This window comes from Chaetomium strumarium (genome assembly GCF_033439665.1).
Source record: "Chaetomium strumarium strain CBS 333.67 chromosome Unknown B0T15scaffold_5, whole genome shotgun sequence".
Lineage (NCBI taxonomy): Eukaryota > Fungi > Ascomycota > Sordariomycetes > Sordariales > Chaetomiaceae > Chaetomium > Chaetomium strumarium.
In genome coordinates, this window is record NW_026944433.1 from 2,517,143 (window position 1) to 2,540,091 (window position 22,949).

General features: G+C 53.8%; 5 protein-coding genes across 5 annotated transcripts; 3 read left to right on the forward strand and 2 right to left on the reverse strand.

Moving 5' to 3' along the window:
- The first annotated feature begins 1,060 nt into the window (after positions 1–1,060).
- B0T15DRAFT_250082 (major facilitator superfamily domain-containing protein) lies at positions 1,061–2,674 on the forward strand. Its single transcript, XM_062863160.1, has 5 exons — positions 1,061–1,233; positions 1,297–1,814; positions 1,872–2,056; positions 2,125–2,187; positions 2,261–2,674. Exons 1-5 carry the CDS (start codon positions 1,151–1,153, stop codon positions 2,504–2,506), a joined length of 1,095 nt encoding a protein of 364 aa, XP_062720437.1. The 5' UTR covers positions 1,061–1,150; the 3' UTR covers positions 2,507–2,674.
- A 684-nt stretch (positions 2,675–3,358) lies between these two features.
- Positions 3,359–4,814, reverse strand: B0T15DRAFT_250192 (uncharacterized protein). Its single transcript, XM_062863161.1, has one exon. It carries the CDS (start codon positions 4,715–4,717, stop codon positions 3,572–3,574), a length of 1,146 nt encoding a protein of 381 aa, XP_062720438.1. The 5' UTR covers positions 4,718–4,814; the 3' UTR covers positions 3,359–3,571.
- Positions 4,815–5,711: 897 nt separating this feature from the next.
- Positions 5,712–6,427, forward strand: B0T15DRAFT_537198 (uncharacterized protein). The gene has a single exon (XM_062869602.1). It carries the CDS (start codon positions 5,977–5,979, stop codon positions 6,220–6,222), a length of 246 nt encoding a protein of 81 aa, XP_062720439.1. The 5' UTR covers positions 5,712–5,976; the 3' UTR covers positions 6,223–6,427.
- A 4,786-nt stretch (positions 6,428–11,213) lies between these two features.
- B0T15DRAFT_418913 (uncharacterized protein) lies at positions 11,214–14,499 on the reverse strand. Its single transcript, XM_062865518.1, has 3 exons — positions 13,975–14,499; positions 13,457–13,891; positions 11,214–13,386 (listed from the first exon to the last, which is right to left on the reverse strand). The coding sequence occupies exons 1-3, from the start codon at positions 14,353–14,355 to the stop codon at positions 11,512–11,514; spliced, it is 2,691 nt and encodes an 896-aa protein (XP_062720440.1). The 5' UTR covers positions 14,356–14,499; the 3' UTR covers positions 11,214–11,511.
- A 4,896-nt stretch (positions 14,500–19,395) lies between these two features.
- Positions 19,396–21,032, forward strand: B0T15DRAFT_250250 (Alpha/Beta hydrolase protein). The gene is made up of 3 exons (XM_062863163.1): positions 19,396–19,712; positions 19,793–20,138; positions 20,472–21,032. Exons 1-3 carry the CDS (start codon positions 19,554–19,556, stop codon positions 20,843–20,845), a joined length of 879 nt encoding a protein of 292 aa, XP_062720441.1. The 5' UTR covers positions 19,396–19,553; the 3' UTR covers positions 20,846–21,032.
- The last annotated feature ends 1,917 nt before the right edge of the window (positions 21,033–22,949 follow it).

The following is a 22,949-nucleotide window of genomic DNA, read 5'->3' on the forward strand; positions in this document are numbered from 1 at the left end:
CGCTTACCCGCATGCCGGCATGCTGGCATGCGGGTGCCACCTGCGCCGCCGCGGGGGCCGGAACCAACACACTCCTGAGGCCAGGGTAGGCCAACACGCACATATGTATAATGTACATACGAAGCGGCAAGAATAGCAGTCATACCCACCGGCAGTGAGCAACTCCCAACAATGCGCCTTCTACGTTCCCTGCCAGCGACCAGCCTGGTTTCTGGCCGTAGCTTCTACCACCGCTAGGCCCCGAGGACGCTGCATCAACGGTCAACTCGATTCTCTCATCGAAACGGCTTTGCTGAGATAGCCATGGCGTCGTCCAAGATGGGCTCAGAACCAGCAGCCCTCGGGACATCCGTTCTCAGTACTCGGCCGACAACCTCCTCCTCCTCCTCCTCCTCCTCTTCCCCAGACCTCAGCACAACCTCCGAAAAGCAACAGCAACCATCACCAGCAGTACCATCATCCCTCCTACAAACCACCCCCGAAACGCCATCATGTCCCCAACAACAACAACAAAAAATAACGCCACCCTCCAGCAACAACAACCCCGCGCCAACAAAAGAAGAAGAAACAGAACCCCCCTTCTCAACATTCACCCCCCTCCAAAAGCGACTCATCTCCCTCGCCTCGGCCCTGGCCGCCCTGTTCTCCACCCTATCCTCCTTCATCTACTACCCGGCGCAGACGCGCATCGCGTCCGACCTGGGCGTGACGCTGATGCAGGTGCAGCTGACCATCACGTCGTACCTGGTGGTGGCGGGCGTGGCGCCGGCCTTCATGGGCGACATGGCGGACCGCGGCGGGCGGCGGCCCGTGTACGTGCTCATGTTCTGCCTGATGCTGGGCGCCAATGTCGGGATTGCGGTCAACGGTAGTTACGCGGGGTTGGTGGTGCTGAGGATGGTGCAGAGTGCTGGTTCTTCTGGTGCGTTATTTTTTTATATATATTTCTTTTTGTTAAAAAAGGTTTGATTCGGGATGCTGTGATTTGTTGTGTTGTGTTGTGGGATGGATATGGGATGGAATGGAGTGTGAATTGTGATCATGGTTTGTAAGGGGGGTTCGATTGGGAAAAAGGCCAGAAAGGGGGAATGGTGCTGAAAGATCATCTAGAGAGGGTGAGAGCTGATATGGTTTTCCTTCTGAAACAGGGATGTACGGCGCTGCATACGGGGTGATTGCAGACATCGCGACGATTGACGAACGGGGCTCGTTTGTCGGGGTGTTGTTGCTCATGTTAGTTTTTCTTTCTTCCGTCAAACCCCCCGGGTGATATCTGCCCCAGACTAACGAACGCAGGACCGACTTCGCCACGAGTCTTGGGCCGGTAATAGGCGGCGCCCTGACGCAGGGCCTGGGCTGGCGCTGGATCTTTTGGTTTCTCGTCATCTTTGCCGGCTCACACTTCGTTGCCATGCTGCTCTTCTTCCCCGAGACGCAGCGCAAAATCGTCGGAAACGGCAGCATCCGGCCGAAGGGGCTCATCTACCAGACCGTGTTCTCGCTTGTTCGAAAGGGACAAACAGCAGCCAAAGACACAGAAGCCGTCGCCGTTGGGGAGGGAAAGAAGCAGGATGGCCAGAGCCCGACAAAATCAAGATTCCGCTTTCCCAACCCCCTGGCCTGCCTTCCGGTGCTGAAAAACAAGGGCTCGCTTCTGGTCATCCTCATAACTGCCATCAACTACGCGGTCAAGGCGGCACTGCAGACATCGTTGGACGCACAATGCGTCGACCTGTATGGGCTTACGAACCTGCAGGCTGGGCTGATCTACCTCCCGTCGGGAGTGGGTGGCGGCTTTGGATCGTACGGTGCTGGTATGTTGAAGGGGATGGATGCATCTTTAGGGACTGGTACTGACCGGAATTGGGCAGGCAAATTCATCGACTGGAACTACCGCAGAACAGTTGAAAAGTCGTCCAAGAACCAGCTCGAGCCGGTTGACAAGAACTCCCCAGACTTCCCGCTTGAGCGGACCAGACTCAGGGGCATCTACCTGTTGCATGCAATCACGATCCTCGGAATCCTCGGCTACGGTTTCGCGCTCAAATACCACTGGGTGAGTGAGCTCCTGGACGCCTTACCACCCCATGAGCATGCTGCTGATATTACATACATTACTATTAGCATATAGCAGTGATGCTCATCATGCAGCTGCTGACGGGGACGGCAACCGCGGCCACCTTTACGGCAAGTCAATATACCTTCATCCGCAGCTCCCCAACTGTAAGCATGTCAAAAAGTACCTACTAACAGGACACAGCTGTGCGGCACTCTCCTGACAGATCTCAACATGAACAAGTCGGCAACCGCCCAGGCGGCCAGCAACCTAGTCCGGTGTCTGAGTGCCGGTGGCGCCGTGGCGATACTGCAGCCGATGGTGGAAAGGATGGGGCCGGCGGGGTGCTTTGCCGTTTATGCCTCCGTCATCCTCATTGGCATGCACCTGGCCTGGTTTCTGGAGAGATATGGCGTCGCTTGGAGGAAGGGGCAGGCAGTGGACACCTGAGCGCGAGGCTTGGCGATTATTATATATTATTATTACAGCAGAATAATATCCGTGTTAATAAAAAGTAGATGTAACGGCAGGTGACACATGGGCGGAGGTTGGAAATGAGAGTTTCACGGAAACCCAGACATGAGTTCGATGCAGAAGCCATCAATCAAGGGATAACCAACCGCCTCTGGCTTCCATGTAACCTCCGTTGCGTTGTGAAACATCTTCGCATCCCGGACTGAGGTAAGGTAAGTTTGAAGTCGCGTTCTTGAGCGCTGCGGAAGTGGTTGTAAGGGGCTGCGCTCATCCCATCTGGAGTCCCCCATGACCGGAAACAGGCAAGCGTGGTCTAGCAGTGTGCACCTGAGCTGCATGGGTTGACGAAGTGGCGTATGGATTAATGACAACAAGCTTTACCGTGTGAGAGGAAGCTGCGTAAAGAGGATTCAACAACTTCGTTAACTCGGGGAGTCGGATGGCTCAGATTCAGCGTGCATATACACTACTACTAGGTACGTTATACCAGAACCCGCCTGATTGTATTATCATGCACTGAGTCGAGGGTACCTTCCAGGTTGTCTCACTTTGAATTTCAGTAATGGGCATTGGCGGCGGGATAGCCGAGTTGCCCCTTTTCTGTGTGTAACTTGACTGCTTCTCGGTACCCATGCACAAGGACCTCACCTGAGTCGCCCAGACATGGAATGTTTGCCATCATGTGGCCTATCAGCATATGAGCTACCTAATATGGCGTCCGGATAGGCTAGCGAGTGAGACATTCCCACGGGCCACGTGTGACTGTTTCACAACAAAGGGGGTTGGATGAGCCGCATCTCAGAAAGCACGTACGTTAAACAAACGACAATCTCAAGCTTCTATTTTATTTTCGTCGCGTTTTAAATCAGGCCGTTACGTGAGGCTATCCAGAGTCTCACTCATGCAAGATCAAGAGTGCTGGTAGGGATCATAACCATGGGTACTCCTGCAGAGGAGTCCTCGTTTAGTGGCTGGTGGTGGTGAGATCCAGTCTGAAGTCGACCCGTTGTCCTTCCCCCCCCCCGCGGGCCTTTTTCCCCCTCATGCCCGCACCCTCTTCTCCCTCAGGTACTCATAATCCGGCATGGCATCCAGCACCGCCTTCTCGATCATGCCACCCACTTCGGGCCCAAACTCTTCCTTCCACTTCTCGGCCTCCGCCTTGATGTCAATAACATCCGGGGCCTTCTCCTTGACAATCCCCGTCGAATTCTGCAGCGTCGACAGCATGATAGCCTGCGACCTCGCCCCGAAATCATTATTACCAATCAGCCCCCAGTCCAGCTTCTTCTCCTCGGCATTCCACTCGAACTGCACCGCATCCTTGTCCAACCCCGCCGCCTCGGCAAAGCGCAGCACAACATTGGGGTTGTGGATGACGTCGTGCGCGTCCAGCAGCAGGGGCATCATGGCAGCAGCAGCAGCAGCATCACCGTTGTTGTTGTTGCTCGTCTGGGCCTGCGCGGCGCACCAGTCGAAGAGCATGCGCGTCCAGCGCAGCGTGAGCGTCGAGTTCGGGCTCGACCCGCGCACGCCGTCCTCGTTGAGGATGCCCTCGCGCGTCATCCTGGTCACGGCGCGGAACATGGACGGGAAGGCCAGCGCCGGGTGCCGGATCAGGAAGGCCATCTGCCACGTGCGCAGGTACTCGTCCGAGAGCACCGTGCGGTTGCCGGCGGACCACGTCTGTTGCTGCGCGCCGCCACCGTAGCGCTCCGTAGCGGGGATGCGCAGCCGGAAGAACTCTTCTTCTTTGCTCATCGGCTCGGATGATGATGATGCGTCATCGCCGCCACCGGGTGGGGCGAACAGGATGGCCGGGTTGAGGAACAGGAACGAGTGCTCCTTAGAGAACATGATCTTGTTCTCGGCGGCCGCGCGGGCGCTCCATTCTTCGAGCTTGTCCAGGCTTTGCTGGTAGAGATTGCGCAGCTCGGTGCGCCACTCCTCGGGCCATTGGTTCAGGGGGGTTTTGAAGCGTTCATTGCCGATGCCGCTCGTGTAGGCGTCGAAGAAGAAGTAGCCCCCTTTGTCGTTGGTGAGAACGTTGGGCTGCTGGTGTATGTTCAGGATCTTGACGAGCAGGTTGGACGCTGTGCGTGGGGCGCTGACGAGGAGGAGACGGTGGGGGTGGGGTGCCGTGCCGTTCGCCGGGGCACTGCTAGAGCTAGTAGTAGTAGTAGCCATCTGGACGGTACTAGTGGTAGACTAATAATACTAGGATATAACGTTATGCGGAATGGCTCTCTAGAACAGTAGGGGCTCTGGGCAATGAGAGTGAGTAGAAATTGCACCATCCGGAGCGGAAATGGCGTGATTAAATACCAGATATCTTGGGGTGCATATAAAGCCCGTTGGCTGCCCCTCGCTGGTACCGTGTCATGCGACTCTCAGTTACCACCTGCAGGTATTACCCCTCAACAACGCCTCCTTGTTTTTCCACGATCGGAGATAATCTCTCTGCTACTTCGGCCATCGGCGGCAGTCTCGGGGCGACCCAGGTGCCGACAGTGGAGTTGTTACTCCATCGTTACGGCACTTCATAGGCTCACAAACCGCTATTCCCGGCCCGGACCGTGGCAGGCTCGGCGTTGCCAAAATGCCGTGACCGACTGGAGCTCTGACACGTCATGCTGCAACGCAGCAACAGCAGCACTTTACCCGCCAGTGCATTTTGCGACTTGGGGTTGGGGCAGGTAGGGAGATGGAACGTCCCAGCCGGGCCCCTGTTCCAAATCTCCGAATCGTCCGAATCGCCGAGCTCCATGAAACGGGTGATGAGCGAGTTGAACGCGCGAAAGAAGAGGCGGACCCTTTGCAGCTGGAGTTCATGGAGGACGGAGGAGGGGAGGGACCTCTGCAGCTGGGTCAGAATCGAGGACGGAGAAACCCTCTGATTGGGTTCTATGGTATGGGCCTTCAGACGACGAGCTTGTATGGGGCCATGGGCCAGTTAGGAGGCGAGCACCAACAAATGGAAGGAATGGTCATGAGGGAGCGCTAGTAGCTGAAGGAAGGTTAGCATCGCAATCTAGAGGTAAGCACTAGTTGGAAGGGTATATCCTGGAAGTCCGAGTAGACTTAATATATCCGAGAGGCTATTACCAACGAATTCTCCACCTCTATGCCAAGGTGTGCATAGTCGCTGGGCCTTCCAAAGCGGCCGAATCCAGCTCCCCGCCAGCGAGGAGTACCACTTCTCGACAGATCTGCTCGCCTCTGGTCTGTCACCGACATGGTCTTCGAAAATCAGTTTCAAGGGGAAGTGAACGGCCTCTCTCTCTAACCATGTGATCGAGTGCGCGTAGTTTCTATTGTTACTATTTGTTGAGGGGCTTGCTGATGTTCTGGCTTTCCTTGATCTTTCTATCTGAACTGACTAACTATGCTGGAAGGAATTCATTCGTGGGATATAGGAGCCGGTCGACACTGTGGATGATGATTTTATGCTTGTCTTCAAATTCCCAATACCGCCTCTCTGGGTAGCCACAGCGATTTGCTGCGCTCTTGTGCCCGGACAAGAAACCTGCAAGCACGGGAGATGCCTATCATATAAAGTGTGCGGCACCACCACTGGGACCGCTAAACCCAAGACTCCCGTGCTACTCTATATGAACGATACACTAAGGGTTACTAATGAACAGGAACCAGATGTGTGGTGGTACCGCCTCCGCCGTCGGCAGTCGCGATGAAAACGAGGCCGTTGTGCCTTGGTGGCTTGAGCTCGGAGCAGCCGGTCGGCATTTCGGACGGTGCAATCCACGATGCACTCCTTCCGCTGCAGGAGTATGCATCTTGGTGCATGTCGCCGACACCGGCGCAGGCTACCTCTTCTGGGCACATGCAGGCCCGACTCTAATCCCTGGCTATCTGAAGTGTAAAACACGACGTGTCTTTGTCGTTTTCCCATTAGTAGAGTATAGACAAGAGAAATCTTGGGATGAAGACCATGCTTCTGTAAGACGGGAGCATTGGAATTTGTAAGCTTCGTACCCGTTTCGCGTAAGCGAGGAACGGTGCAACCTCCTTCGGAACCAGAAATATCAAGCCCGATCATGCACGTCCGGTTACCAACAATCTCGTACTACTGTGCTCAGCATGGTATCGCGAACAGTCGAGTGTTGCAGTCATTCAAGTCTCAAGACGCCGTCCCGATAGACGAAGAGGTTTAGGAGTCGATGCGTAGAATGGCGAGAATTCGCTTCTGGGTAGATGTGATTGCGACCAGAGGGAGGCTTTAAGACAGTGTGGAGCGTTAAGAAGTGAAAGATACCTATTTACCTAAGGTACCTTATGCAAAGCTGGTGCCGATTTGTGTGGTTGCAGGCCAGCTATCTCACTCCCGGCTTCGTCCTGGAGCGTGCCGGTGAACAAGACGCTGTCGAGAACCTAGGTACGTATCTGTGTACCAATTTAAGATTAGCGGTGTTAAGTTGAGGGAACTATCAGCACGCATGCGTAAAAGCATTACACGGTCCTGGGTGTGCCGTCTGGCTTGAGAGAGTGTCATACAGACCATGTCATCGAGTAACGGTTGTCCCGAAGAACAGAGACCGCAATCTCCAAATTGCCGGTATTTGACGGCGTGCAACCTACGCTCCTTCACCGTTAACCTTAAACCTGTGGCTGGTTGGACCTCGTGGAGTCCACGAAGTAAACCACTGCAGGTAGGGCAAGTGCCTAATGGAGGTACCTTAGCGTTGTCATACAACCCGAACAGCAGCGGGTATCCAAACACTCCGTCGTTCCACTGCTAGCGACCTCGAGCCTGGTGATTCCATCGAGAGTTAATAAGGTACTATTATTCCAAGAGTTGTCGGTCCACCTCATCGCTTGACTCTTGTAGTCTTTGGACACACGTAGGCAATGGAGCTCTTATTGGTCCCTTGAAGTGTTGCAGATTTCCATTGACAGCTCTGTGAGACACTGGCATAGCATATGCACGGCGCCGTGTTACATCATCCTTGTGGTAAGTTGTGCTCGACTGTAATGGGCTGGTTTTACCAGATCTCGAGCAACTGAACTCGATCCTTTGGCCGTTCACCCTCGGAGTCTGCCGCGAGACTTGGTTGGTTTAGAGCGGGCATGTCATGGTTTCATCAATGCCCCATTCGTCAACAGAAACAATGAATGTGACAAACTCGTAGCCAAGCCTCTCGATGATGACGAAAGATGATTGATGAATATAGTCTGATGAGCTAAGTGGTCCGGCAATGAAAGCCCTATGTAACTAAGTGGTGAGAAGGTGTCAGTTCTGCTAGATCAATGCTAGACTTTTGGCCCCCCAAGCCAGCTGTTTTGATTGCCACGCTGCGCGGTGGCCTTCTTCCCAAACAACCACTTTCTTACTCAAAACGGGTAAGTGCTGGGTGGTACCCTGCCCTTTCCCGATCTCGTTGTTCTCGGGAATTCCATCCAATTCTCGACTTGATGGATCAAACAACCAATGTGATATGACACACCCCCGCAAGTGCTTCAAGGTTCAGTCTGCGATGGATATACAAGACTTATATTTATCTATTGGATGCTGCTGTTGCGATCACCTGCGTAGTACCAGGAAAGTGTGAATACCCCCTCTCTTACCGAGGTATAATATACTCCCAAGTGTCTATATACCAGGTGAAGGTAAGGTTGTTATCGGGCCAGAGCCCGCACAGAGATTCATCTGTAGAGGTATGCCCCTCCCACAAGGGCGAGGCCTGGCCTCCATTCGGCCTCCCCATATTTAAGAGTGGAGCGGCAAAGGGGGATGATGAACGTACCTATGTAGGAAACCGATCCGAACTTTCTTGGAGATCTTTCTTCATCATGCGCACAAGCAGCTGAGTTGCCGAATCCGCATGCACAGGCTGACTGTGTGCGCAGTACATACCTCAGGTTCACCAAGCTCAAGCCTGATTTTAACCCGTGCACCCGCCCCGACATCTCTTCAAGACAATGTGAGTCCAGCAGAAGAGAGAGATCAACACAGTCTACACTACAGAACTACATCACTGCGGATCTATCCCGCCGTAGCTGGACTTTGACTAATGTATTATGCCAGGCCTGACTCGAAGAGGATCTCATCTGAATCCGCCTCGGCATGCGGGCGCTCGGTCAGGCGTTACCTTGACGAAGACTGTGCCGAGGAAGGCACACTCCACGGCCGCCTTCTGGGCCATGCTCATCCACGCCCGGATGATCGTGTCCCTGCCTACAAGGCTAGGGCCAAGGACATGATCACAGTGTTTGACGCTGCATATACGAAGACTACTGGCGCTGCTTCCTCGGGTTGAGCGTCGGCGTGTCGGTTCAAGGTCGCTCCTGTATTGCACCACCCCATCCGTGTCGCTAGAGTCGATCTTGTACCCCGCCAAGCTAACTCTAACTTTTCTTTCCGAGGGTCCACCCGTTCGCCCAACCGGTCTCGTTCTCGATTCATACCCGGGCGCCATTGATGAATGATGAATCAGGTCGAATTGCCGAGTCTTGTTTCTTTTCTCGGGCTGTTTCTGCCGTCTGTTCGTCTTTTTGTCTGTTGTTTCGTTCTTTGCTTCTCCGTTTTCGCTTCCCTTGCGAGCTGGATCTCATGCATTTCCAAATCCTTCGCTCTCCATTCAACTTCCTATCTCCAAGCCGAATTCAAAAAAAAAAATCGGATTCCGTCTTGCAGAGATCACCTAATGTTTTCGATGAACTAGCAGGATCAAGATGGTTGTCCTACATAGTGTAACCTTTGTTGGAGGGGTATTTGAGCGGCATCACTGCATCAGTTGGCTGGGGACAACGGCGATACCGGAGATTTCCGGGTTAACGTCATCGTTGGATTCTATAAAGGTAGTACTTTTAAGATTGATGAGATCTTCCGAGATAATGTCTTCAATTACTGTTAACGTAAGTGTATAGCGAAAGTTACATGCATGCGAAAGTTACACTAAACCATACCCCCTTAACTTTATCTATATTAATTCCACCCAACCAGCTCAAAACGAACGAAACTACTCGGAATCGTCTTCCTCGGACGTTTCAACAACTATCTGACAGGTACGCGCATTGTGGCCAGGCTCGCCGCAGTTGCCACAATGCCGCGCGCGTGTCTCAACCCTCGGCTTCCGACCACTACCCGCCTGCGTTTCCTCCTTAATCTGTACCTCAACGTCTCTCTGGCCCTGCAGATCCTATGCATCCTGTATAGAAAGTGATCCTCCTTGTCGGAGCCGTTGTTTTTTGACCCTTCGGCGCTTGCTTAGTGCCTCATTTGCTGCTCGGAGGCTCTGGTTCTCTGCCCTTAACAATGCCAACTGATGTATAACCTTGGACGTCCCTTTAGCAAATATGTCAACCGCCCTTAAAATCTCAATTGGAGAGCTATTTTGATGCCGGGCAATTCGATTCTTAATGAGGGTAGACTGCGAGGAGGCTTCGATTGGGTTGTTCGGGGTCTTGGAAACCCAGGCGTGGGCACTACTAGGCGGCGAGTTTAAGGGCGTTGGCGTCTTTAGACGGATATCGAGCTGCGAGATCACTTTCTCGGGATCAAAAGGAGCAATTCCAGCACCTCGAAAACCTCCTTGAATGTTTTCAGGAGTTATAGCGGCTTGGAAAGCGGCATAGAATGCAGGAAAGAAGTCCTCCTTAGTGATATGGGTTATGCTTGCCTATATTATCCCCTCGATCTGCTTGCCGTATGCCGTTTTAAATAGGCTGAAACACCCAATATCGAGCGGCTAAAGAATGTAAGATGAATAGGGAGGTATATAGAGGGTAATAATATTATTCTCCTTGTAGTAGAGCTCGAAGTCGGTCGAGTAGTGGCTATTGTGGCCGTCGAGGACTAGGAGGCGATAAACCCCAGCTATTCGAGCTTTAGTATACTTGTCGAAGTACTGAATCCATTCTAGGCCTCTCTCGTTGGTTGTCCAACCGTTTTCGGATATCGCAATAACCTAGTCCTTCGGCAATAGGCTATTCTCGTACCAAGAGGAGAGATAATGTTTGCCCTTGACGATAATAAACGGCGGGATCGCCCAGCCAGTCGTATTGACGCCCTGGATTACCGTTGCCCACTCGCGATTGCCAGGCTGCTTCGACTTTACCCTGCTACGCCGTTCGGAGCTCGTAACAACCATTGCCGTTAAGATAATACCTATCTGAAACCCAGTCTTATCGAAGTTATAGATGTCGGCCTCCTAGATGCCGTACTTCGCGATTGTGTTCTATACAAACGCAAACCAACCGCGAATAATCTCTGGATCTTCGCATTAGGCCCTCTAGTAGTCGTATTTCCGATTGAAACGCATAGTAAGCTCTAGGTGCCGTTTGACGAAGGTTGAAGCCCAACGTGTTCCGACGCGTCCCGCGTTGCGTTCGGCAAGCAGCCGATCGGCTATATCTTCTATACCAGACAAGCGGGGAGGAAATCCTTTAGAATCCAGGTCAAGGATATATTGAACAATGATAGCCTCCTCTAAATCGGTCAATTTCCGCGAGTTGGCTAGAATATCGTGTCGTGACTGCTGACCGCGCCGACGGCGGCTGAGCTTCATTGGGTCTATAGAAAAGATCCGAGCTGCAGCTCTAAGACTTAATTTCGGATCATTCTCTAGAGCCTGGAGGGCTAAGATAACTTGGCTTTCGTCGTTTTTCTGAGGCATGTTAGGTTGTGGAGGAAGTGGGTGTAGAAGTGAGATGTCGCGTTGGTATGGTTTAGTGTAACTTTCGCATGTATGTAACTTTCGCTATACACCTACGTTAGTTGTTCTGAACAGAGCCACTTCCGTCGTTAGATTACGCAGATTGTCAGAGGTACCTATGCTTTCCAAAACCGTTGTTATCCAACAGGTGCGCCATCAACGGCGCTTGTATCCAAATTCTAGATCCCGCCGACAACACAACACGCTAATCCTGCCGACTACTAATACCCGGTACTAAATAGAAACAGCCGTCACAACACACCTCCCCCCTCTCACCCCGCCTCCAAATTCCTCAACCACCATCCCCCTCTACTCTACTACCACCTCCGCCAAAGCCTCCCGTCCCTCATCCACAACCCTCGCCAACTCCAACATCAACCTCCACAAATAAATCTTCACATCCACCTCCCTCATCGCCCGCGCAAACCATTCCTTGCCCCCCTCCGCAACCTCCCTCGCCTTCCCCTTCCCCCTATCACTCTCCAAAAACCATTGCACCAGCTCCGGCACCTCGGCCATCGTCCCGACGCTGACTGGGATGTAGTGCGCCCAGGGGACGAGGCGGTCGTCGTGCCACTCGCGCAGCAGCGTCTGCTTGAGCACGAGCGACCCGCTGGCCAGCAGCTTGTGGAAGCGCCCGCTGATGCCGTTGCCGTCCAGGTCGAAGACCAGCCTGGCGCGCAGCGCCGCGTCGCGGTCCTGCCAGGCGATGTGGCGGAAGTGGGAGGCCTGCTCGCGGCAGGGGAGCGGGTGGCTGCATTGGAAGATGCGTGTCGGGTGGACGTCGTAGAGGCGGCTGTTGAGGAAGCGGGAGTGGATCGGGGTGATTGATGGGGTGTGGTTTGTGGTTGTGGAAGAAGGAGGAGAAGAAGAAGGAGAAGAAGAAGAAGAAGAAGAAGGGGGCACCTCGCGGAGGTAGGTGTGTCCCTCTGCGGGCGGGTCGAGGTTTTGGGCGAGCGAGATGAAGCGCTGGCGGTGGAAGTGGCGCCAGCTGTTGTGCGTCGACGACACGGCGCCGGTGGTGGAGCCCGCCCAGTAGAGGTGGTTGGCCTTTTGCGACCAGGGGATGTCGGCGCTGGCGTTGTAGCGGAATTCGGGCTCGACCAGGTATGCGGGGGCCGGGAAGAGGATGTCGGACATGGTCGAGGGCCGGCCCGTAGAGAGCACGGGGACGCGGCCCTCGATCAGGCGGAAGGATGGCGGCGCCTGGAAGAGGCCGTGGGTCCCGGCGTATTCGGGGTGCTGGCAGAGGTTGAGCACTGTGGAGCGGTTGGTCACCAGGGGGAGCCCGTGGGTATCAACGGCCGGTCGCTGCCCCTCTGTATCCGTATACGGACTCAAGTCTCTTAGTTGCTGTGCTTGAAGGCCGCAGTATTTCGTGACTGCTTTCCAGGTAGGTCGCTCGGAAAGGTCCGAGACTTTGAACTCTCGCGGATTTTTTTTCAGTGATGCCGGCGGGATCAGAACTCTTGGCTCGTCAAGGTGGTTGACGAGAAACTTGGCGTTTGGCAGGACACCGCGGACATCCCCCAAGAGTGTGTTGAACAGGTCGCCAATGTGTCGGTCAGAACCACGTCTGGGATGGGTGCAGCGAGTCTCGGCAGTGTCACCCGAGAAGGAGCAGAGCCACAGGTCAATGTCGGGTGTGTTGTGCGCATCATCGATAATCTGGAGCATCTCTCTGCCGCTGATGCTCCAGAACGGGGATACGGATAAGTAGATTGTGTCGAAATCGTCAATAATCGGGGACTGATTTGCCGCAGCGAACTCATACCAGGCCTGGAACCCTGGCGGTGGCTCTACGCCGTATCGACGTTGGTATTCGTGAACCGCATCCGGGTATGTCTTGGACTGTCGCTGTAACATCTGTTCGAAGTCCGCTTGGGCATTCCGAATCAGAGTCTCAACGGGATGCTCCTGTAGGCGGACTACCGAAGATTCCGCGACTGTGATGGCCATATAGTTGGCGAGATAGGGGCCGAGAGATATCAGAATAAGTGCCCATAGGATTGGCCTGCCTCTCAATTGCCGTGGAAGGATGGCAACAAACTGGCCAAGCGCGAGTGTCGAGGCTAGGACAGGAGAGATAGCCTGGCTTTCCGAGAGCTGAATGAAGGGGTCGCGGCTGGCTACAAGGGCGAAGGCCCCTATTGCGCCCGCAATACACCACGAGGTTGACCGAGCCTAGAAGGTTGGTGAGTATTCGGGATTCTAGGTATGTGTGCACACTAGTGTGAATGAAAGGAGGCCACACTGTTTGAATTGTAAAGTACCAGGCCGATGCCTTCGCCAACCCCAGTAATATCGTGGGTACCGCAAGGTCAATGAGACCTGGTACACCGAATGATATGATCTGCACACTCAGTGCAGCCACTGAGATGACTACAACGCGGTGGGAAAGCTGCAGAATGTCTTCGTCGACATCCAGATACGGCAGAAAGCGGCTCTCGACAGTCCGGGGAATAAAGGCGGCATACGCGGCGCACAGCGCAGCTACAGGGAGGGTCGACAGCGCCAGCTCCCATATCGTCCAGCCCGGTAGTGCAAGCACGACGAGGAGACCGACGATGGCTGTCCCCGAGACCGTGCCAAACAGGTAGAACAAGGCAGGCAATTCCAATGCCTTCCAAGTCCGCAGTTCGGGCCGCAGCTGCTTGTCCGCTGCTAACAAGAGCGGAGTCAAGGCCGGCTAGTAAGGTAAGGTAGTTAGTCGACTTGTTGTGAGTACCACTTACTAGTAGTAGATTAGTAATGAGATAGATGCGAACTTACAACAGACCAAAGCATCCCAACCTCAGCCCGATAACAGCACGCAGCCGCGACAGCCGCAGCGACAGCCCACAACGACCACCCCGGCCGCGGCCTCTTAGCACCACCACCAACACCACCACCACTACTACTAGAAGTAGCAGGAGCGCCTGGTAGACTCGCTCCCGAGCCGGCGGCACCAAATCCAAGAAGATCCCATCGTTTCGCGGCCCCGAGCAATGCCCAGCACACGACCTCGGACGCGACTTCGCCAGATTGGTTACTGCTAGAAGTGGTAGTAGTAGGCAGTCGCTGCACCAGCACCGCACACAGCGCCGCGGCGCCGGCGGCGCCCACGAGCGGGTCGACGGCTGCTGCGAAGCTGTCACATCGCGGGTTGTGCATCGTCGTAGGGCATGACTTAGGCCTCGGAAGGGGAGCAGGGGATGGATGAGAAGAGACGGACGGGGGTTAAGGATAGATCATAGAATGGACGTCAGATTTGAGTGCTGAGACGAGAAGAGCCACTCAGCCAAGGCTTTCTCGGCTGACGGCCAAGCCATTGTTGTGGTCCCGAATCCTACCTCACCTTCCTCATAAGGGGCTGGTTAAACTTAGAGGGGGGTTGCAAGGGTCTCTGTTTGGTTCGGGTGGGCCGCGTTGGCCGGCACAGCCGAGAAGATGGAGAACACGCTTGGTCAGGGTTAGTTTTGGCGCCGTTGTTACTTGTATCGAAGTCAAGATTCAAGACAGGTCATGGAATCAAAGAAAAGTCCCGAAAAGTGGTGTTATGTTCAGCATTCAGTTGTTATTTAGCTCTCCAAAGCGTTCATAATTTGGCTTCACTTACCGATACAGGCTTTGGTTGATTGATATTGGGAAACATGATTACAGATTAACGTGATTTATAAGCGAGTCGTGAGTATAAGCGGGCCGTGGCTTTTCCACTACCCTACAACAACAACCGTCCAAAATACAACAACAACAGTATCAACCAACTACAATTACATCAGAAACAGCTGAATCAGACGATTCTGCAGCCTCTCGGCAGGTACGGGCATTATGGCCAGGCTTGCCACACACACCACAGCACCGAACCTTCGTACGACCCCCCCCCGTACTACTACCTTCCGGCTGTGTATTTTCCACTACCTCCCCACCAACAGCCTTCTGGGCCAGTAAATCCTGTGCATCTTGCACAGTAAGTGATCCTCCAAGCTACACGCGCGTTCTTTTAGCTCTGCGGCGCTTGCTTAGTGCCTCGTTGGCCTTGCGGAGCGAAGAGACCTCTGACCGAAGGAGAGCTACCTGGTACATGAGAGCCATTGTACCCTTGGCAAGTTGATCCATAGCCGCCAACATCGAAGTCGGAGAGCTATTTTGATGGGTGGCAATGCGAGTCTTGATGAGCGTCGACTGCGATTCGGTTTCTTGGGGGTTGTATGGTGTCTGGAAGACCCAAGGTTGTACTATAGTAGGCTGTAAGGCTAGGGGTATTGGTATACGAAGCTGTACATCCAGGGTAGAAAGCACCCTCTCTAGATCGTACGGCACAAGGCCGGCCCCTATAAAGCCACCCTATATATTGCTCTCTGTAATAGAGGTAAAAAAGGCTTCGCGGAAGGTATAGAGGAACTCGAGCTTGCTGACATGGTTAATGTTCGCGCGTATCAAGTTCTCGATTTGGCGACCGTACGCCCGCTTCAGCGGCCCGAAACAGCCAACGTCGAGTGGCTAGCACTTATAGGAAGAGTGTACAGGCATGTAGAGCGTCTTGATGTTGTTATCCCGGCAGTAGTTCTCGAATTCGGTCGAGTAATGGCTCTCGTGGCTGTCGAGGATCAACATCCGGTATATACCCTTTGTACGGGACTTTATATGGTAGTTGAAGTGCTTGATCCAATCGAGGCCTACTTTATTGGTAGTCTAGCCGTTGTTGGTAGTCGCAATACACCAGGCAAGTGGAAGATTGGCCTCGGTATACTAGTTGCTGAGATGGTACTGCCCGGCTAAGATGATGAACGGAGGGATAGCCTAGCCAAGAGCATTGACTCCCTAGATTACCGTTGTCCATTCGCAATTGCTAGGCTAGGCTAGCTTTGCCCTACTATAGCCGTCAGAGGTTGTAACGACTATACCTATACAGATGATACCCATTATAAACCTAGTCTCGTCGAAGTTATAGATATCGTCGTCTAAGATCCCGAACTTGGCCTTGGTATTCTGAATAAGTGCAAACCACTTGCGAATAACCTTTGGGTCCTCGCATTTGGCCCTCTAGTAGTCGTACCGATGTACCTAACGCATCTTAAGCTCTGGCTTACGCCTGACGAAGTTATAGGCCCAGAGCTTGCCGATAGGGGGCGCGTCGTGTATACGTAGCAGTTGGTTGGCCATATCTTCCATACTAGCGAGTCTAGGTGGAAATGCACGTGCAACTAGGTCAATGATATATTGAACAACAGCCTCCTCCTCGGATTCCGTAAGCTTCTTCGAATTGGCCGTACAGTCGCGTCGTGCAGGCTTGCCAGCGCGTCGGTCCCTGAGGGTTGAAGCCGGTACGTTGTAGAGCCTAGCTACGGCTTCAAGCCGTAGCTGTTTGTCGCTCCGAAGAGCTTCGAGGGCTAAGACTACCCTGGCTTCTTTTGAGGGGGAGAGCATATCGGGTTATAGAGAAAATTGATGTTAAGTGGAAATGTGATATGTCGCGTTTGGAAAGCCACGGCCCGCTTATACCCACGACTCGCTTATAAATCACGTTAATGGTTAAACAATGGGACGATGTGCATTGCATAAAACATATAACTAGGTGTCTTTAAGAAGGACTCTCAGGCTCTCGGCCAGGACTAGTAATCTCACAACGAATCCGCTCCTTCTCGATAACTTCTTAGGATCACAGCATATAAATGATAAGGGCATGGGCTGCCCAGCTATGCTTAGCATGGGAGATAACCCGTCCAGATCCTTATCCTACTCACTCAGTCTTTGATTGAGTCGAAATCGATTGAACAATAAGGGTGATGCTCAAGTCATAGTGCGATTAGTGATGTGGCGCCACTACTTGAAGCTCGCTAGTACAAGACAAACTAGTAGTTTCGGACCTCTCCTGTTAACTATCCTGCGATATCCCGACGTGGTTCTTGCTGATTGTTTCAAAGACGACCAGATGTGTCCCGGCAGGCATGAAGTACCTTACGATGTACACCTCTCGAACCAGGTAGCTACTGCACCTCAGGTCTCTTCGCCCTAGCGAATCCTAAACTTCGTTGGCGGGAATACGCGATTCTCAACGTAAACTTGCAACCTCACAGGCTCCATCAGCCCAGGCACATGTGCGCAGCCAATAATCGCCCAGTCAGGTACGCATGGCCGAAGCACGAGAGGGGCATTAGCACCGAACCGGGAATGTGACTACCTACCTTACAACACTCTCCTTGATCCGCCGGACACCGATACCGGCGAATCCAGCCTCTGTGATGAGCACTTTGCGATCCAAGAACTTGGCCCTGAGCAGCCCCGTTAAGCGACGAAATACTCGCTCCCGAGGCCCAGCACATGAGGGCTTGATTCTGCTATATCCCAAGACGGCATAGTAGACTGCCCGGGAAGAGCTCTTCAGACTGTCTGGCCATCAAGTCTCGGATAGAGAGGCTCATTGTCCTCGACCGCGCTTCGCGTTAAGGCATGAACAACCTCTTCCTCGGGCTTCAGCTTATCGAGGGGCTTTGAGTTGGTGGTTTGAGGCCAGCTCCAGGCTTATAGCCTCTATCATTTAGGTGCTTTCTCCACGGTTGTCAGAATAGGAACCAACTCCTCGACGTGTTGGAAACTTTTTGGAGTCGCAGTGTCACTCTTGATGGCATCAAACATTAGTAATCCCTTGTATTTGCAATGTGAGTAGGAATCGAGTTGGATCTGCCACCTGCGGGACTTGCACTTCCTCCAATCTCATCAATAAGCCGTTGGCCTATAAGGCGCAGTAGTTCTTCCAACCCCTGAGCGGCTGCGCTGCGAAATTGAGGACCCAGGACGGATAATCGCTTTGGTCAGGCTGCAACTCCAGCAAGGGCAACAGGTCGCTGAGCATACACTCACACCGCTCTCTCCACTAGATAATGCTGATTTGCGTAAACAGCTCCATGGGCTTCATCTCATAGTCAAGCATAACCCGATCACGATGCGATCCCCGAAGCAAACCCATCACAGCATAAATGTAGCCTATGTGGTCCGTTGCGGCCGAGTTCCGCAGAACATAGCGAACCGCGAACGCGAGAGGAAACGGGCCGTTTCAATGGAAGTCTTCGTATATACTGTCCAAAGAAACTGGGTGCATCCCCGTCGTTGTGGCGGGTATGTCGTCCTCCGAGCCCGCAACCTCCCTCCTGCAAGCAGCCTACACTCACAGGCTCTCCAGTTCGGAGATGATTCCACCACCTCGGAAGGGACAAAAAGCCGCTCAGCTCAGCAGGTCGGGCCATGATATGAAGCCGCACCCGCAGCCAACGTAAGGTAGGGATAGCTCGCGGCGAGGCAGGCCAAACTCCTGCCGCACCCACAGACGCTGTCTACCACGGGGCGCCTGCACAAAGTCGTCCTGACTGAAGGGTTAGAACCCGAACTTCCTTTCTTCTTGGATCAAGTGGAAGATCGCGGTAGAGGCCACCAGACGAGGTGTTTGGACCGTGGCGCTGTGACATATATTGATCCATTGTTGGTTGTAGGCGGCAACAGGTGAGATGACGAGGAGAGTGAATCCCAGATTCCCAGTGCCCGAATGCAATACTAAGATGGACGCGCCCCGAATTGTGTGGTCTTTGGACGTCGAGATGCCCGGATCGGCAGCTGTGAGCAGGTGGCGGATGCTATGCGATGCGATTTGCGAGCAGGTCTACTACCTACCTTGTAGGTAGTACCAGTCCTTCCAGGTCGGTTCCCGACCAGCTGTACCGAAGACCTCTTCCTAATACGGCTGAATTGTAGCCATTCTCCTTCTTCCCCGCATTGGCAAGTTTCAAAGCAACACAAAGTTGCACGCTAAAACCTGGGGTGACAGGCTTCGGCCTCGGCTCGCCGTTCCGCCGTTACATTGTTTGATCGAAGGTGCTGCAGTCGTTGCCACATGTAGACGCTCCCGATGCGATCTCCGTCCGTTGCACGGATTCGTACACATGCACACCACCCGATGCGGTTGCCGAACCGAGGTACCGAACGTGCGGCTCCTCCGAGTTGCGCTGGAATCTATATTACATCTTCTACTAGTACGTTCCGAGGTTGTCAAGGTTGCCATCTTCAGGGTTGCTCAATGCGATGCCAATACCTCCCCTGCGTCGCCTCGCACCATTTACCCGCCTCAACCGCACATCACAAGCGGGACCCTGCTGCCGTCCTCAGCTCCCGAGATGATTCTGGCTGCCGATCCTCATTGCCATGGCTCCGAGCCTGGACAGATCGGAGACAAAGGAGCATAGAAACACAAACGGCCTCACATAGCTCTTGATGCATATAAAGCGTCAGTGGCTCGGCCACCATTCGTTGTTGAAACACATGCTGCCTAGCAGGTAAACTCCTTGGCTGCCATCCCAAATCTCACTTCAGAATCCACGATGTTCCTTCGATCTCTCCTCGGGCTCGCCGCCACGGCGGCAGTCTGTCTCGGCGCCTCGCTGCAACAAGTGAGCAACTTTGGAACCAACCCTACCAGGATCCAGATGTACGCCTATGTGCCGGACAAACTGGCAGCCAAGCCGCCCATCATTGTTGCGGTAAGAATTCGCCTGTTGCAGAATGTTCAATTATGTTTTCACGACTCGCCGTCTCTCACTGACACGGTCAATCTCTCAAGCTCCACCCCTGCGGCGGCAACGCTCAGCAGTGGTTCGGCTCGCTCAAGCTCTCGTCCTACGCCGACTCGAACGGCTTCATCCTCATCTTCCCGAGCACGCCGAACCAGAGCAACTGCTGGGACGTGCAGAACGGGGCCAGCCTGACGCACGGCCAGGGCGGCGACGCCCTGGGCATCATCAACATGGTGAACTACACCATCGACAAATACGCCGCCGACCGCTCGCGCGTCTACGTCATGGGCTTCTCGTCCGGCGGCATGATGACCAACGTGCTGGCCGGTTCCTATCCCGACGTGTTTGAGGCAGGCGCGGCGTACTCGGGCGTGCCGTTCGCTTGCTTCCTTGGTGAGTTTCTCTCCATAATTTGGCTGCCTTGTTATTATCTTGCATCCCCCGGCGGGAAGGGAGAAAAAAAAGAAACCTCGAAGTCGAGGCAGCAAAGAAAGCAAAAACAAAACAAAATAGAAAAAAATGGTGATTCGACACCGGAGTGGTCTCCGATCGTCTCGGGACCAAATCGGCGGTTTTTATCGTCGCTGCCTTATCCCCGACACGGGGCGTGAAACGGCTGTCGCCTGTTCTCCGTGGATCCGATGGAACCACGGGTGCGAGGGGGGAAAAAGAGAGGGTTTTTGAATACTACTAGTAAGCGAATTTTTATGCTTATTCATCCATTAGGTGCCCCATCCGCTACGCCGTTCAGTCCCAACCAGACCTGCGCGCAAGGAATGCAGAAGACGCCGCAAGAGTGGGGAGCGCTGGTCCGCAACGCTTTCCCGGGCTACACGGGGCGCCGGCCGCGCATGCAAATCGTCCACGGCCTCGCCGACACGCTCGTGCGGCCGCAGTGCGCCGTCGAGGCCCTTGAGCAGTGGTCCAACGTGCTGGGCGTCGAGCTCAGCCGGAACGTGACGGGCGTGCCCTCGGCCGGCTGGACGCAGCAGATCTATGGCGACGGGACCCAGTTGCTTGGCTTCTTTGGACAGGGTGTCGGCCATGCGCCGTCGGTGAACGAGCAGCAGCTGCTGAGGTTCTTTGGCCTGATCAATTGATGTTGTCGGGAGGTGTCATTATGTACCTTATTATGTTCCCGGCTCGTTCCCGAGTTTCAACTTCGACCTCTCTCGTCGGACGGAGTTGAACATGTAGATACCTCAGCGATGCATGTCGGGATGAAAATGAATGTACTCTTTTCATTCCCTTATTCGGATTTAAATTCGCGGTGTCAGACTTGCCCGAACTGTGTACGCCTGTGGTCAACAACTGTGATCAATTGGTTACATACCACGATGAATTGCGAACCTTATAGGATGCTTGTTTGACTGACTGCCTCCATGGCAGCCCAAATGGATTCATTTGGTGGAAGGTGGTTGTTATCTAAAAATCAGAGGACGTGTAAAAGAATTGTACTCATCACTCAGATGCTATCGACCGTGGATCTGCCACTATTTTTCAAACAAACTTAGTGAGATTTACTAGAAGGTGCAAGCGAAGATCCTCGGACTGGAGCATTGTCTTCGAGTTGATATCAGTTCACTAGGTGCTTGATGGCAACTTGAAAAGGCAAGCGAGCATAGCAATCTACACCCTGGATGACACAGATGCTTTCCTGGTGTGCGGCACGGGCATGTAACGTTAGTTTGTTTGTCGCCTCAAGCTTCGGTGCTGACTGTTGGAGTAACGGCCTTCCAAGTTTTTTCATCGAGTCGGAGTGCTGAACCACCACGAAGGACTGCATATCGAAGGCTGAAACAGTTGAATAACCAATCCAGCTTGACATTGCCGCCCCAGTCGGTCAGATGTGAAGATCATTGCCTTCGAGTTCCAATTGCTTGCTCGAGGTATCGATTCAGATGCGGGCTAATTATGCCACGAAATCTGGGGCAGTAATATTAGCCTTGAGTGATAAAAACACCATCTGACATGGGTGCGTGACACAGCACTGTTATCAGCTAGTCTCGGCGCGGGGGTAGCATCTTCTGTCATTCCATGATGCGAGAAGCAAGGCAAAAAGTCCGGTTGGTCGTCGAGCAACACTCTGATCCTTGCTCTTCATGGGCGTCCGCAGATGGCGCTTCGGGCCGGGGGGTACAGCTGAAGCCTGGGGCCTCGCGAAACGGCTCGGGTGGTCTTGGCCCATGCTGACCACCCCATTTGAGGTACATACACTAGTAGTAGTACCTACTATGGAATTTCATCCCGCATTATATACAGACACCCCGGTCATGTGGCACAGTGTTTGCGGAGTTGCACCTCGACCCTCGGGAGCAAGCAAACATATCAGGGAAGACGGGATCCCCAAACCGAATCTGACGGCATAAGCCGGAGAAGCCCTGCAGCCGTCCCTTCGAGCTAGTTACGGCCCTGTACAGTGAACTCTCGGGGCCACACTCACCATCGACACGGGCTGATATCTACTTCGAAATCAGACTGAGAAGTTACCATCTCTGTCCGGCCCATCGTCCACAATCGTTGCCGGGAATTCAACCACCCGGCCGCACCGGCTCTTCCTCTGTTTCTGTGATTATCGGGCAAACAAGCTCCTCCAGGGGCTGGAGCAAGAAGAACGTTGAGTAGTAGTGCTTGTTGGGCCAACACGACGAGGCTAGCGGCCTCCGAGACGCGGAGGTGGACGGCGTTCGCCGATCTGTCATGGGTCAAACGGCCGTAAGTTGGTTGAGCATGCTGCATACCTCTCGGCCATGCCGCTGTCAACAAAACGCCATACCTCATCGAGCAGCTGGTACGAACGAAGCCCACCACTAGTGAACCACACTCTTGAGTCTCTGACGTGGGGCATACCTATCGCGTCTTCGTCCGGCGACGCGGCAGTGCGGCGTATGCGAATCGAAGTCTTCTAGAAGAACGCCATTGTACGCTGCCAAGGAGATCGCCCCTCATGCCCTGGTCCCGGGACGGGCGGGTGATGGTGTCGGAGCCAGGGGCTACATGCCCCGATTGTTTAGCGTTCGGCGGGATCCACTGTCCGCATTCAACCGCACACACTACCTAATCACTGTGTCAGGTGTCAGGTGGTAGTGTGGAGGTTGGCTCGATTTGCTGCCTTGGGAGAGTCTGGGGTTGGGTGAATTCTTGGGCCTAACATGCTGTACCTGACCCCAGATCGTTGTTTGCTAGTAGCTTGAAGCCTGGATT